Source organism: Chelonoidis abingdonii, chromosome 17 (assembly GCF_003597395.2).
Source record: "Chelonoidis abingdonii isolate Lonesome George chromosome 17, CheloAbing_2.0, whole genome shotgun sequence".
Taxonomy (NCBI): domain Eukaryota; kingdom Metazoa; phylum Chordata; order Testudines; family Testudinidae; genus Chelonoidis; species Chelonoidis abingdonii.
Window position 1 is genome coordinate 6142032 of NC_133785.1, and position 15721 is coordinate 6157752.

Genomic DNA, 15721 nt, shown 5'->3' on the forward strand with positions numbered 1-15721 from the left:
GCCATGGTAACAAATGGCAGTTGCTCCAGGTTAATCAAGGCACCTGGAGCCACTTAAGAACCTTTCTAGAAGGTAAGTAGGAGATAGCTATTTAATTAGAACACCTGCAGCCAATCAGGGCAGGCTAATCAGGGCACCTGGGTTTAAAAAGGAGCCTCACCCAGTCAGGCAGGGAGGAGCCAGAGGAGAAGGAGTGTGAGTGAGGAGTGCGAGCAAAGAAGGCAAGGAGCTGAGAGTAAGAGAGTGTACTAACTGGAGGATTTAGGAGACAAGCTTTATCAGAGACATCAGGAGGAAGACCTGTGGTGAGGATAAAGAAGGTGTTTGGAGGAGCATGGGAAGTAACCCAGGAGTGGTAGCTGTCCTGTCATGCAGCTGTTACAGGAGGTACTATAGACAGCTGCAATCCACAGGGCCCTGGGCTGGAACCCGGAGTAGAGGGCGGGCCCGGGTTCCCCCCCAAACCTCCCAACTCCTGATCAGACACAGGAGGAGTTGACCCAGACTGTGGGGAAGATCACTGAGATGAGCAAATCTGCCAAGAAGCGCAGGACGCACAAAGGTAGAGGAGGAACTTTGGCACAATATATACCTGCCCCTGGAAATTTCCACTACATGCATCTGACGAAGTGGGTATTCACCCACGAAAGCTCATGCTCCAAGACATCTGTTAGTCTATAAGGTGCCACAGGATTCTTTGCTGTGAGTTTTGAGAGAGCCAGTACTAAGGTGGAATAATTTCACTTTGCTCTACTTCCTCCATCCCTCAGGAATGTATGTATGTGCATCTCACAGCCAAATTAGCCCCCTTATCTTAACTTTCCTGCAAAAATTTAGCAATATAAAATTTGGGATCTTATTGCTAGAAGTAACATTGTAAGGGCTCAGGCTTTAACCTCAGTCCAGTGCAGTAATTTTAGTAATAGTAGTATTTTTAAATCCAGAACTACTGATGATTATAGCATCAAAAATGTTTTAAGACAGGACTAGAAACTCTTGTAAAGGGAGAGGAGGTAAAGTGGCATAAAAAGGTTGTTAGAGTCAAAGAAAACAGAGGGCAAAGAAGCGAGTAATTATTCCTGCCAAGTTTTTATTGTGAGGGGATAAAAGAGGGATGCTGTAAAGAGGGAAGGGAAATATGAATAGGGCGCAGAGCAATGGTTTCCACACTATGGACCGTGGAGCCCTTTTTGGGGGATATCCAGAACACTCACAACACTGTTCCCCGGGGAAGGAGGGTGATTAAGAAAGCTTGAGTCAGTGATCCTCTTTCTGCTGTAGAACCTGAAAGGTTGGAGAACCCCAAACGGTAGTGCTTGGCATTCTGTAAATGCCGAAGAGGGTCAGACATGGGGTGTAAAAGCAAAAGAGCATGTCTTAAGAGAGAACTCTGAAGAGACTATTTGGAGAGAGTGTAGAGAGAACATATTCATAGAATGAGCTGCCAGACTGAAAATACATCATCACGAACAATCCTCCAACCCAACAGCTAAAAACATCAGAAAGGGACCCAGAAATAAAAAAAAAATCTTTGCACGGTGGTGACATCCATGGCAAATCTTAATAATCTTTACTGACAACTCCTCTTGGAGCTGCAATTGAATATAAATGTACACAATGAACAAACTAAGAGGGGGTGACTAGGATCCATGCAAACCACAGTCCAGGGTGTTGGGTCAGTGTAGGAAATATCATACATCCAAATTATGGTTCTTCCAGCCAATAGAGTGCTGGGATGCAGAATGTCTGGGGCATCTGAGGTGGGGGGTGGAATGATGTGTGGTGCCTACATAAGCCTCCTAAGATTGCTGGGGAAGGATGGAGAGTTTGCTACACTTGTACAAAAGTTGTAGCTTGTACTGACTGGTACTCTAGCTAGAGTGCAACTCACTTTGAAGTGCCCCCGATAGGATATGCAGCACCCCACTAGTAATGCGAGGCTAGCCCCCAATCTTCCCCATGCTCTCCCAAGCAGCTGCATTATATCTGCCTCTTGTTCCCATGAAGTGCCCATGAAGGGGAAGCCATATTTTGGCTTGTATTGCATAAATACTGAAACAACTTAGCAAAATCCACTTAGGCTAAGAAGTCAATTGATGGACTGGAACACTGCCCTACTCTCCACTCTTTCTGCTTAGCAGAACTTGCTGCAAAGCTAAAGACAGGAATGGGGGAGAAATTCAAGCATAGAGACAAAGTCACAGTGAGGAAATTGTCCTTAAGCCCCCTAACCAGCTAGTAACTTATTCCCTCCTTTTTGTCTCTGGTGAGCAAGGCCTACAATGGATACTAACTTTAGAACACCAGATTTTAGAAACCTGTAGAAAAATATCTATTTGTGCAAGTAAAGGCTGCTCCTGTAATTACATGGGAGATGATCAAGTTCTTTCTGACCTTGGCCACATTACAGGTACAATCTTTACATTAAGCTGAACTATACTTGAACAAGTGCTTCAGTGCTCTAGGAACACAGGTTCTTTGTCAGTGTTGGACATGAATATCTTCTGCTTTTTCTGCTTTCTTCTGGACTTAACCTATGCACTGTGGCTACTGGAAGAAATTCTTGCTCTCCCATGTACCAGCATGTCATAATACTGTTCACTTTGATAGACTATAGTTTGGTATTCATGCCTCTAAAAACCAGTGAGACTTCACTATCACAAAACAACTGGTAGTGTTTTAACTGTCTTTTGATTCAGCGGAGTTCTGTCTTTGGACAATGGAATAGATCCTTCTCATTGTAGCATGTGATAAACAAAGCTGTCTTCAATCCTGTCACCAAAGACTGTACAGTAACACCAACCACAGGAGATGCTGGGCAAGCTCATTACATGTCATAAATAGAAACACTGGGTTTATCGTGAATTGACTAAACCATAAATGCCACCAGTTCCATACTGCTCACATTTTGTTAATGGAAACTCCCTTTATTGCTGAATATCAGATCAAGTATTTAGTAAGCAGTAAAACACAAAGAATTATTTTGTTTGGGCAGTACAAATCCATAGATAGCCAAGCGCTACCAAGATACCAGTACATGGTCAAATATTAAGTGCTTTTTAGTGAAGAGATCACTTGTTCTGGTGATTATTAAATACATAGAAATAAAGGGTATGTAATGTGCCATAAACGGTAGGTAAAAAGAATGTAAGGTGTGGTGTAAAGCCTTTTAGCTGCCAAGACACAAATTCAAGCTTTCAGGTTCTTGTGTTTTCCTTGCAACATCTAAAGCAGAGTTACCTCCCATGAAAAGAACAACAGCCTAGCCTTACAGGGGATGGGCTTGGTGATCTACTAGGTCTCTTCTGTCTCTATCTTCTGTGAGTTTAGCATCAGTTACATCATCAGCTGCTGCAGAGGGAAACTTTGAACTCAGATTTAGCAAATACTTGAATAAGGGAATAATGTTTTGACCCTTTTAGCTTTTAAATGTATTTATTTGTACTTAAAAGTGTATGTATGACAGTTGTTTTTTGCACAGAACAGCTACTGAAGTCAAGAACAGAATGCAGCATCACCTTAACACTTGTTACATTGGCCACAATGTGGCTCTTCTAACATTTAATGTAACTATGGGAAATGCATACTGTACACTACAGCCCTAATTCTACAAACCTGCACATCCATACTTTACCCCATGAATAAAGTGTTAACAGGACTGGGATCTGGCAAGTCAGTGAGGGATCTGTTTGTGTACTTGAGGCAAACATGGACCCATATTCTGTTACTGATTTGGGATTGCCACTCTTTTCCCCCCTCCCCAAACATTTCTGTTCTTCTTTAAAACAGAATTTTTCATTTTTAATTAATGTAAATTAAACTCTTTTATAAAATTTCTGTCTATCAGTGCAGTAATAATCAGGGTGTGTTTGGCATTCATAGGAAATCGGGATCTAATCCTGCAAGGTGCAGAGTGCCCTCCACTCCCAAAGAAGTCACTGAGAGCTGATGGTGTTGAGCAGCTCAGTTCTAAGATTCTAAGTATGTTTTTAAAAAGTTTGGTCCCCCCATATCAGCCCAACCATAAATTGACTAATCTGGGAAATAAAAAAGACAAATTTGTATTTATCTCACTGGAAAACATACGTTGTATTTTCTGCTATTTAAAGCCAAGGGGTCAGGGAGGGAGTTATCTGCAGTGACATGAACTGAAATATATGTTGATTGTGAAAATAGAAAGATGGAAAATACAGCGTACCTTGCCAATTATGTGCCATGACTAACATTACTTCACATCTCTATAGAGATCATAATTCATAGCTAGTAAAATGGAGAGCAGAACTCATCCTCTGACTACTTATCTCGGTCTGCCTTTTTGAGAGAGAGAGAGCGTGTATGGGCTTGATTCTTAAAACAGCATATGTAATTAATTTTAAAAGGCAGCTTTAAAAATTAAAGTATGACCATTTTTCCATTTAAGGGCCCAAACCTGGGTGCTAAGAGCTCCAACTCTTCTACTAACTTTAAATGAAGTTGAGGATGCTAAGTTAAAAATTCTTAGCTAACCGATTTAAAGAAATAGGGTGAATTGTATTTTAAAAATTAAGCAGGAAATATTTCCCATCTTCAGAGGCTTTAGTCATGCCCATTTATCAATCTAGATTTTATTATGTTTCATTAACACAGATTAGTAAAGTGAAATTCTGAAATGGGATACAAACAGATATATTCCATTTTATAAGCGAATTCTATTTTAAGCATATAAAGTAGTTACTCAAGGCACAAATATTGTAAAATCAGACCCATCATTCTGGATTTCAGAAGATATGGGGCATCCCTTTTATATATCTTCACTTCTTATATGACACTATGTCAAGATGTGTTTTATGTAGTTATATTTTCTTTCAGAAAAACCTATATAGTGACCCTGCAATAGGCATTTAGTTACTCTACATTCTAATGTAATGTAATCTTTTTGTTTCTCTAAAACATGTACTCACAAGATACATCTGAAGGCAGGTATGAGAGCCTTCTGATGTGAATTCCAACTAATGTGACCTTGGGGCAATGTTTTTATCTTACTGTGACAGTCACAGCCTAGAAAGATTGACTCTTTGGCATAAAGCAACATGCTAGGTTTTAGATATATTGTGCCAGATTTTCAGCCTCGCCTCAGTTTTTGAAGAAGCAGTTTTTTGCCTGTGAATAAGTAAGCCTGCATTACTGCATATGCAAATACTATGCATATTCTAAAATATAGTGGCAGGAGATGCAAATCCAGCACATAAATGCAAGTCCTCATCCTACAGAGGAAAATAGTAAAATTCCCATTAATTTCACTGGGACCTGTATTTGGCCCTTTTCAGTTTATCTTGGGGGCTCATGAGAACCAGTGGTTCAAAATATATAGTATTTGTCAATCTCTAATCAATCATTGGCTGCATTTGGAAAAAATAAGGTCTGTATTGTATTAATGGCACAATACTAAACAGAAACCTTTTGCTAAGATGGCAGCCTTGCCTGTTTGTTTCCAGGGCAAATATCTTCATTCTGACTATAGAAACTAGTTTAATTTTAACCTACTTTCCTTCTGCAAATCATTTTAGAGTGATCTCCTAGGCCTGATATTTGCTCTCTGTAATTCAAAAAATCAAAAATCTTAAAGCCTGTCCCATGAAATTACCCTGGAATTGAATACTAAAAAAATGTTGGTCCAAAGATGTGATAGAAAAATAATTCTGATGAAATGATAGCAATGTTGTCAGCTGTAGCGTAAGCAGGACTCAGCTATTTATCAGTCTCTTCTAATCATCCCTGCCTACTAACGCTGAACTATTTCTGCCTTTGGTGGTGCTGCATTAGCAGTCAATCCCAGGTTCCATTTTTGCTAGCATAGGCAAGGCCAAGAGGATTGTCCATCACGATGGAAGTTATGGACACAATGAGTTAATTTAGTAATGTTGTTGCAGATATGTCACTCAGGATATTCTTGCTTTTGTTGTATAATGTACAATGCCTTCATTATTTTTAGGTTTTTTAATATTCAAATCTGCAGTGAAATCCTTTTGTTTAAAGTTGACGATCTGAGTCTCAGGCACATGCATGGCAATAGTGTCTCGTGTGTTTTTTGTGTAATAGGATCATCATGTCCTCTCTCCAAAGATTGCATTCAATGTTTTTCACAGGCAATGTCTCGGTGAGGGGAGTCTCCACAGACTTGCCTTGAAATTGCTTTTAGTTTTGCTGTGTTGTGTTGTTATGTCAGTCATAGGGTCTTAATAGACATGCACTGAAGTTCTTCCTGTTTAATGTCTGTCACAGGATCTTCAAAGACCTGCACTGAAGTTGGTTTTAGTTTTGCCAGGTTTCCACAGACTTCCATTGAATTTGCTTTCAACTTTGTCTTGTCATATTGCAAAGGCACAACTGTATCATAGTATCATTAAGGTCTTCAGAAAGAGAAACATCTTTTTCCTTGTTTTCTTGCATCACCACATCATCTTGATACTGTCTTTTATTCTGGGTGCAGTTAAGCTCCGCAGGAACTAGGAGTCAGGACTCAGTTATTTGAGAGATTAACACTCTGTTCATGTCCTGTCATAGCTATGGCAATTAGCAGGTTCACCCTTTCTTTGTGCATGGCATTACACCCTCTGGGTTGGTCTGCTGAGTATTCAGTGGAAACCCCTCATGGTTGAATTTGCTCTTTCTGTGTTTCATGAGAGCCCAAATTTGAGCTTCATGTTGTTGTAAAAGACTCATCTGCGTCATCAGACCTTTGGATCCTTTCTGACACTTCATTTGAATAGATGTGAGCAGAACTCTTGGACTGTCTTACTCTGAAGACTTTATGGCTTTGGTAATGGAAAGTCCCAAAATGCTGAAGTGTGGACACCATTCTGCATTTGTTAATTTAAAAAACACTCATAATTGCATCACCACATCATCTGCACTGTTATTGACATTATTATTACCAATTATTATGACCGGATATCCCTATTCAAATGTCAGTAAAGTCTTGCTCTTGAAGGACAAACTATACTATAAACACTAGAAAAGACATTTATGCAGTAAATTGGATGGAAACTCACTGTGAATATATTTGGGAACCTAGTACCTGAACAGGAATATGCCATGTTGATAGTGAATAAATGTAAGTGGTCACTAGCTATAATCCTTCATCCAAAACTACCTTTGAAAGACAGATTAGCAAAGTTATATGTGACTTCCCCCAAAAAAGTTTACAAATAATATCTAACTGTTATGTGGTGCTTTTCATTCATAGATCTCAATGATTTTAACAAAGGAGGTCAAAATCTTTATCCTTATTTTACAGATGAGTAAAGTGAGTCTGAGAGAAGGGGACATGACTTGCCTAGTATTACCCAGCAGATCAGTGGCAGACTTAGGATTAGAACCCAGCTCTCCTGAGTCATAGTCCAGAATCAACAAAAGAGAGAAAATTAAACTTGTATTGGTTTGATTACAGTTGCACAATACCAGAATTCAGACTACCAAGTAAAGACAAAAGTAATAAAACAATGATATCCCAAGATTCAGATTGATAACAAAACTGTATCTGAAGTCGTAGAAAGGTAGGGCTGGAGGGGACCCCAAAAGGTCATCTACTCCATCCCCATGCACTGAAGCAGGATCAAATATACTTAGACCATGCCTGACAGCTGTGTGTTTATTCTGTTCTTAAAAACCTCCAGTAATGGTGATTCCACAACTTCCCTTAATAGCCCATTCCAATACTTAACAGTATCTCCCTTGCTGCAGTTTAAGACTGTCCCACCTATGCACATGAAGGGCAGTTGATTACATCCTCTATAATAGCCCTTAATATATTTGAAGACCTCACGAGGTCCCCTCTTCCTCTTCTTTTCTCAAGATTAAACAGATCCAGGTTTTTTTAAGCTTTCCTTATAGGTAAGGTTTTCTAAACCTTTCATAACTTTTGTTGCTCTCCTCTGGACTGTTTCCAATTTGTCCGCATCTTTCGTAAAGCATGGTACCCAAAACTGAACATAATAATCCATTCGAATCTTATCAGCGCTGAGTAGAGTGGAATAATTACCTCCCATGTCTTACTCCTCTTAATACGCCCCAGGATGATATTAGCCTTTTTCACCACTGCATCACATTGTTGACTCTCATTCAAATTATGATTCACTATAATCCCCAGATCCTTCTCAGCAGTACCACTGACTAGCCAGTCATATACATTTTGTATTGGTGCATTTAATTTTTCCTTCCTAAGTATAGTACTTTGCACTTGTCTTTACTGAAGTTCATCTTGTTGATTTCAGACCAATTTGTCAAGGTTATTTTGAATTCTAATCCTTTCCTCCAAAGTGCTTGCAATTCCTCCCTGCATGCTGTCATCCACAAATGTTATAACCATACTCTCCACCCCATTATTCAAGTTATTTATGAAAATACTGAATAGTAACCATTGAGGACTACTCTTTGAGTATGGTCTTTCAACCAGTTGTTCACCTACCTTATAGTATTTTCATCTAGACCACATTTCCCTAATTTTCTTATGAAAATGTTGTGTGATACTATGTCAAAGGCCTTACGAAAATCAAGATATATCACTGCTTCCCCCCATTAGTTAGGCCAGTAACCCTGTCAAAGAAGGAACTTAGGTTGGTTTGTTATTTGTTCTTGACAAATCCATGTTGGCTATTGCCCTGTTACCCTCTAGATGCACAGTAATTGATTGTTCGATAATTTGCTCCAGTATCTTTCCAGATATTGAAGTTCGGGTGACTAGGTCTATCGTTCCCTAGATCTTCCTTGTTTCCCTTTTTTAAGATAGGTACTATGTATAGAACAGTCAACATGAATATGCCGTTGTCAAGGTAACCTGTTATCTTAGATTTACACACACAACTCCAATTAGCATAGGAGTTGTATGGCTGAATCCTCATAAACTGATAGAATTTCTTTTGAGGTACTTAATGTAATATTAGTATGCATATATGTCCATGTTGTAATCATTTAATGATGCAGTGGTATTTCAACAAGTTCCATTACAGTCATTTTGAAATTGCATCCTAATCTTAGCGCAGGCACCACAGTGCCACTTTAAAGTCACATGGCAGTCATCTAATAGAGAAAGCAGAATGATGTCATGCGGTCAAATGATTTTATTGCAAATTGCAGCTGTGGCACCAGTGGTATCCTGCCAGCTTCCAAGATAACAATTTTAAAGATTCAGCCATACTGAGAAACATCATCAGTGTTCACACATTAACTAATATTTTAGTACCTTTTACACTTACAGCATTCTAATGGCAATCCAGAATAATCTTGTGAAAGGAATGAGAAAGTAGAGAGCTACAGCTACTACTCATATAGAAAAATATACAAGTGAAAAATATTTTGAAATTAATATTAAATTGCATTGTTATTAGTGCATTGGTTACCATATAGGAGATATTTTAGGTTTAACATTTCATATTGCGTGTATCATTCCTGTCCCCGTTCCCAGTATTTATGATAACAAATGTGAGAGTTTCTCTTTTATCTTATCTTAGTTGTGGGCATTAAGTCTGGCCTTTGTCTTTACTAGGTATAGGATTTGCCCTTCTTAACACAGTGAAATATTAGCTTAGACGATTGTGGATTGTAGTTCATACTGGTTCTTTACAGGGCTTAGGGAGATGGAAAGAACAGTTGATAAAGGGGAATGGAAAACTGAGCAGCTTAGGGAAGCCTAGGAACTGAATGTTTTTTTTTCCATTTTCTTATAAAATGATATTGTCTGAATCAAATGTGCAAGGGTTTCCACGCATGCTGATACATACAGGAAACAGGGAAGATCAAGAAGACAATCTGTGGAACACAAATTGTTACACTAATGTTATTAATATTTAGTGGCATTCAATAGACCCACTATTTTTCAGCGAGTTAACTCAGCCATAACAGTTTACACTGGAATCAGACTTGCCATTAAAGGATCCCAGAGATGTACTCCTGAGCTCGAAAAAAGCTGCTTTTTTGCATGGGATTGATTGTCTTTCTTATGCACCTTGCAAGCAAGATGCTTATAGTATAGTTTGAAATGCAAGCGTAAACATTGTTTAAATCTGAACATTGTTGCTTATGCATTTTAAGTGAGTTTTGTTCATTATGGTCCACATTCAATCCTGGTATAAGTTCTGAAGTCAATGAAGCTACGCCAGGGATGAGTTTGGCCTTATATGTTTGAATACACTTATCTATATAAGCATTATAATGGGTAATTAGATATGAGGTAACACTTCAAAGATGGATCAAATCCACTTCCTTTAATATCGACTTTCTTTAAAAGTACCTAAATATAGCCTACCAGCTAAATCAATTTTGAAAAACACTGACAGTGTTTACACAACGTACCACAATAACTCTGCATGTTTGTTGCTCTTGGGCACATACATTTTCTTTTGTATAAATATATATGTAACTGTTAGATTAGAGTGGGCTAATCCTACCAGCCTTCCATGCAGAACTATCATTGAGGTCAGTCAGACACATGTCTGCATAAATCAGTGGCTGGAATTAGCCAACTGTATAGAAGCAGTTATAGTCTTCCAGTGTAACAGACACCTTTTGAGAAGTATGCACTAATGTTGTATGCCTCAGTCTTTGGGTGACCAATCTGAGACATAGTGCCTGATTTTCAGAGGTGTTGAGAACCTATTGGCCTTCAGTAAAAAATCTTTTTATGCCTAAGACTTTTCCCTGGTTTTGTTCTTGCATAAAAACATGGACATTGGAAATCACACACACATATACTTTCAAATAATACTAAAACATTTCCTTAAACCTGCCTAAGTGAGGAACTTCAGATATATAGGTGCCAATGCTGCATTCTTGGTGTACCAATCCCAATGACTTTGATGGGCATCTTGGGTGCACAAGGAATGCCATACTGGTATTATAGTTAGGTCATATCCTGCCCTGGTGAACCTGCCCTGGGTGGATTAAGACAAAGTGGGGCCTGAATCCAATCCAACCAAAGGGCTTCTCAACAAACCAAAGACCCTGCACAAAAAATCAAAGAGCCCAGTACTCCTGGTGTAAAAGTGCCCCTGGCACTCTTGGCTCCTTGCCTTGCCAATGCTACATCTTGCTTCCCAAGCGCCATAGAATACCTTAGCTCTCTATTATGACAGTGTTCCCTCTTCCAATAGATCTTTGAATCTAAACTTGTTAGGTCCTGGGCACTGTCACAGTCCAAGGCATAGAACCCCAGAACTGTGGACTCCACTGTTAGACATGGAACTCATATTGGTATCAGTGACCATTTTTAATTGTGAATTGAAAAGTGACTATGGCCCTTGAGGCTGAAATTTTATCCTTAACTCTTCTCATTGTTCCCAAGTATGGCATGATCAACAAACACAAAGAAGCCCTCAGGTGCCATAAGTGCTGCAATATATAGGTCTGAGGACAGTGTTTCCCCCTTCATTTGAAATTTCCTTGCATCTAAATTTGTATTTTTATTGCTGCAATTTGAGTGCAATTTTAAAATGTTAGTACAAAAAAACCCAGCATGGATGATCGAGAGACATGACTCCAAATTGGAAATTCAGATTAGAACCCCTTTGACTGTGGATGTGGTTCAGACTTGAATCCCCAGATATTAACTGCACCTAAGGTTTGGGCTGGGTTGAATTCTAAACTGGCAGGTGTATGTTTTCTTATTCTGTTTTCAAAGGGGCCAGTCTCTCACCAAATAAAGTTAGTTTTCAAGAGCTTCCTGGTCTAAATAGTGGGAATCTCACGTAAGGCACTGACCCTGTAATAGTTCACCCTTTGGGGGCTGATAGCTACAGAGAATGGCTCATGAGCTCTCTGTGTGTAGAGTCCAGAACTTAGCCTCCCTTCAATACCCTGTCTCCCAACAAAACCCCTAACCAGATCCAAATCTCCAAGTCCTGTTGTGTGTTGTACATGCATGAAAAAAGGCACAGGGCAGAGGCTTTACAAGGATAGGACGGTGGAATATTTAGAGGAAGATGGCTTTTTATTTGCTTTCTTAGAGTATTTGAGAGGGTTTCACTAGATATCCTATGGAGAAAATGCACAGATATCTATTTTGGTAATCCTAGAGAAAGGGGCAGATGAAAATACACCAAAGAGAATGCATTGGCTGGCACAGAGTGGATGTCCTGGCAGGTCTTTCCCAGCCCTAGCATGTATGATTCTGTGACATTTTGATGTGTACCAAACCCTTTTTGCTAACCTTTTGGTGGACTTCAGGTCCAAACCTTGCAATAACCAGTAAAGAGGTAACATACCCACTTTCAGCTCTTTTCCAAAGACCGTCCTTTCCCCCAAGGCAGAGCAATTCCAGCGTCCATTTCGGAATTGAAATTGACATTCGTTGATTCCCATTTGAGACCCTTCTCCGATCACTATGATAGCATCGGGTCTGCTCTGACAGATTGCCCTCTGTCTAGGAGCTAAACCCGGGATCTTGTTACAGATGATGCTGGCCCCCAGTGCCACCACAGAGGAAAAACCCCTGGAATGAGAGAAAAAAGGGAAAGACTCAGAACAAATAAAATTAGCACAGCAGCTTTCAGAGCCAATCGATTCCTGAGGCGGCAGCGTTCTTAGGCGCCTTCAGAGGGAGGCATCTTCTCACTTCAAAGAATGTTCTCTGTCTTGAAAGCGCTTTCAACCTAGGATCTTCACATTTGCGTTGTGACGCTACCTTAATAACCTTTTCCCGGAGCAAGCGCTTTTCAGGCTGCTTTGTGTCAGGCTATAGATTGGTGTAAAGGAGATAAAAGGGCTGAACCCGAGCAAAGGAGAGCGAGAGCCCCATCCTCTGTAACCCTGCGCAGGTATTCACGTGCCACCGTGCGTTTAAAACCCTCCCCCGTCTGTTGGCTAATGCCACAGGTAGGTTGTGGCACATACTCCTGCAAAACAAAAACATCAGTTTACTCCACCAGGCCCTGGCCAAGACCAACCCAACTTTTTGCTGGGCTTGTTGCCCTGCCCAGCCCGTCCCTTGCGGAACCTGGGGATAATAATAGAATAATGACGTTTAAAGGAAAGATTGGGTCAATTTCACGGACATCGGAGCCTCGCCCTTCCCCTCGCCCATCACTTTTTTTTTCTGTCTATAATTAAAAGAGCGATAAAGAGCGCGTGGGCTTTTGCCAAAACGTGACCCAACTTCCTGATTCATAAATTAGAGCGCATGCAACTCCAGCGCCCAGAACAAGCACACGCACACTCCAAGGGCTGGGGTTTTCATTGTTATTATCATCGTCGTTGTTTGATTAAGCTATTAAATTAGTGCCGGTGGGAAAAATAAAGCGGCCCCTCCCCTCTGATCCTGGGCTGCAGCCCACTCCCTGCCCTGGCAGAATAACGCCTCCGATTTGGGTGAGGTATAATGCTAAAGATGCTGCTGATCTCCAGGTGAGAGGAGAGGGTTTGGCTCTGGATGGCCGGAGCGCTGGTGTGTATTTTATTTTCCATTGCTTTTAATAAACAAAAGCGCCCACTTTGACCAGTCCGGCAGCAAATGGCAGGGTGACCCATGGCTGCCCTGAGAGATCGCTGTTGCGCGCTCAGGAGCCAGTCCTTATCCCCCACAGCAACAGTCCAAGTATTTTGCACCTGGGAAGAGAGGAGATGGTTTCCCCGGAGGTCCCAGGGTAGAAAGGGGTAGGGAGCCGGCGGCCTCTCTCGCTGGTGCTCGCTTTCCTGAACGGCTGACAAATGTCCTTTCAAATCCCATTGAAGCGATACTCGCCATGCATGTGAAAGCAGAGTTTGGTTTGATTTCAGGGGATACGGTAGGTACAGAAAGAGCATAAAAATAACCCCAGCACATTGCCATTCCAGTCATGCTTCCGGCACATCACCAATGACTTTCCCATTCCCCCACTCTACACTACACACCAAGAATTGAGCTACAGGCAATAGCATTTCTGCTCTATCTTGTTTAAAAAAATAACAACATTCTTCCAAACTTTCCCAGTTAAATATTAACAGGTCTGGACAGGATAGGCAGAGCGAAATCGTTTGCGGGTTTTTTTTTTAAAGTTACTTACCCAATTTTGATATATACAATCCCTAAGCTCAGAAAGATATGGAAAATCCAGCGCCTTGTTTTCCTGTTCATATTCCTTGTTTGCTGATTTTTCAGATCACCATGCAAAATGATGCCTCTAATGCTATTCGTGCTGGTTAATTTCTCGTTGCCTCAGACAGTGCAGCTCCGGGTCAAGGTAGTGCAGACAAAACAGACAAACCCTCTTGTGATCTGAACAGGCAGTGTGTGTTTGTAAATCCCAAGAGACAAACACCATATCCCTCAGCTGGGTCTCTCTCTCTCTCTCTCACTCGCCCACCCTGTGTCTGTCTGTCTCTCTCTCTCTTTTTCTTTTTATTCCGGATTTGTATGCCTGTCACACGTAATACTTTAGTGCTGGGAATGTATAGGCTGCAGTGATCGCTCTGTGCACGCAGCAGCTCTGGATCTCCCCTCAGGTTCAATGTTACTATCTATCTCTTCTTTTTTTCTCTCTCTCTCTCTTCTTCAGCTACTTGGGCGTGTTCTCCAAAGGAGGGAGTTGTCCAGTCGGGAGGTGGGGGGTGAGGGGGGAGAAGGGAATAAGAAAGCGCAAAACAGACCACCTGCTTGTAAAGAAGCGCCACCGATTCTCCTAAGCGGAAGGTGGGTTTCTGCAGTCCTTCCTTAAGTCAAGGATCAGGGAAAGGAGCATAGACTCTACTGAATGACAGTCCCAACTAGAACGAGTGTAACAGGTTAATTTCCTTATGAGACACCGCAGTAAATATGCTTGTGAAGATATGCAGAAACCCCCAAAGATGTGCAAACCTCTTGACGCTTTAGTATGCTAGGCTACACCGATCTGCGTTGCTTTCATCTCTCTCTAGGATGATCCGTTTTTCCTTCTCTTTTCTCTTCACCAGCTCAGTATATAGGTTTTCCAAGCTTTCTTCCCCCTCCTCCCTCACTCTTCCCTCGTTGATGGGTGGTTTGTGCCCTGGCAGGGAGGGAAGGGGGATCTAAAGTTGTATGTGGGGATAGTTTTCCGGTTTTGCTCTGTGGGGTGAACATACCGGCTGGTTGTATGTGTTTGTCACCAGCCCAAATGCTCCTCCTCTCTTTCTGCCTACCCACTTCTTAATTTTTCCATCTCACTTCCCTGCACCCCCATCCCCTCGATTTCCGAGTCAGGACTGACAAATGATCACTGAGATAAAGCCTCTCCCAGCAACAGCAGCAGCAGCATCCCTGTCAATCAGGGGCATGGCAGAGGCTGCTTTGGAAAGAGAACTCTTTCTGTGTTCAGCACCATTGAGCGAAGTCCTCAGCCCAGGACAATTTAGATAGTATCTACTTGTATTAAAGGGAGGCTAGACTACCAGACAACAGCCCAGAGAGAAAAAGCTCATTATTGCCTAAATACTTTGTCGTTTGCCCTTTCCACTTATTTTTTGATTGATGTGTTTAATGACAAAGATGGGGGCATTTAGCCGCTCGCTCGGTGGCAGTCAAGTGTCCTGCTAGGGGCTCTTTGTGTCAAAGCCGGAAGGATGGTTTCGGATCAGGTATCATTGGGCATTAGCCTACTCGCTGTCCCCCATCAGGAGAACGTGTATAGCAAGGAGCTACTGGACATCATCAGTACAATGCTTTTAAGAGAAAGCAATTCTGTACAAACCGGCTGAGACATTTACCACTTATACCTAGTCTGCTTTCCTTTCACGTTCTTAACCTTGTTTGTTGCCT

At 41.2% G+C, this 15721-nt stretch overlaps 1 protein-coding gene across 1 annotated transcript in view; it reads right to left on the bottom strand.

Moving 5' to 3' along the window:
• WNT7A (Wnt family member 7A) overlaps window positions 1-15005 on the bottom strand; it is a 52507-nt gene extending 37502 nt beyond the window's left edge. The window contains exons 1-2 of the mRNA XM_032788417.2: window positions 14013-15005; window positions 12237-12463 (exon numbers count right to left, since the gene is read on the bottom strand). Coding sequence (XP_032644308.1) covers window positions 12237-12463; window positions 14013-14083 — 298 coding nt within the window. The 5' untranslated portion in view covers window positions 14084-15005. The remainder of the gene's footprint in view (window positions 1-12236; window positions 12464-14012) is intronic.
• Between the last annotated feature and the right edge of the window lie 716 nt (window positions 15006-15721).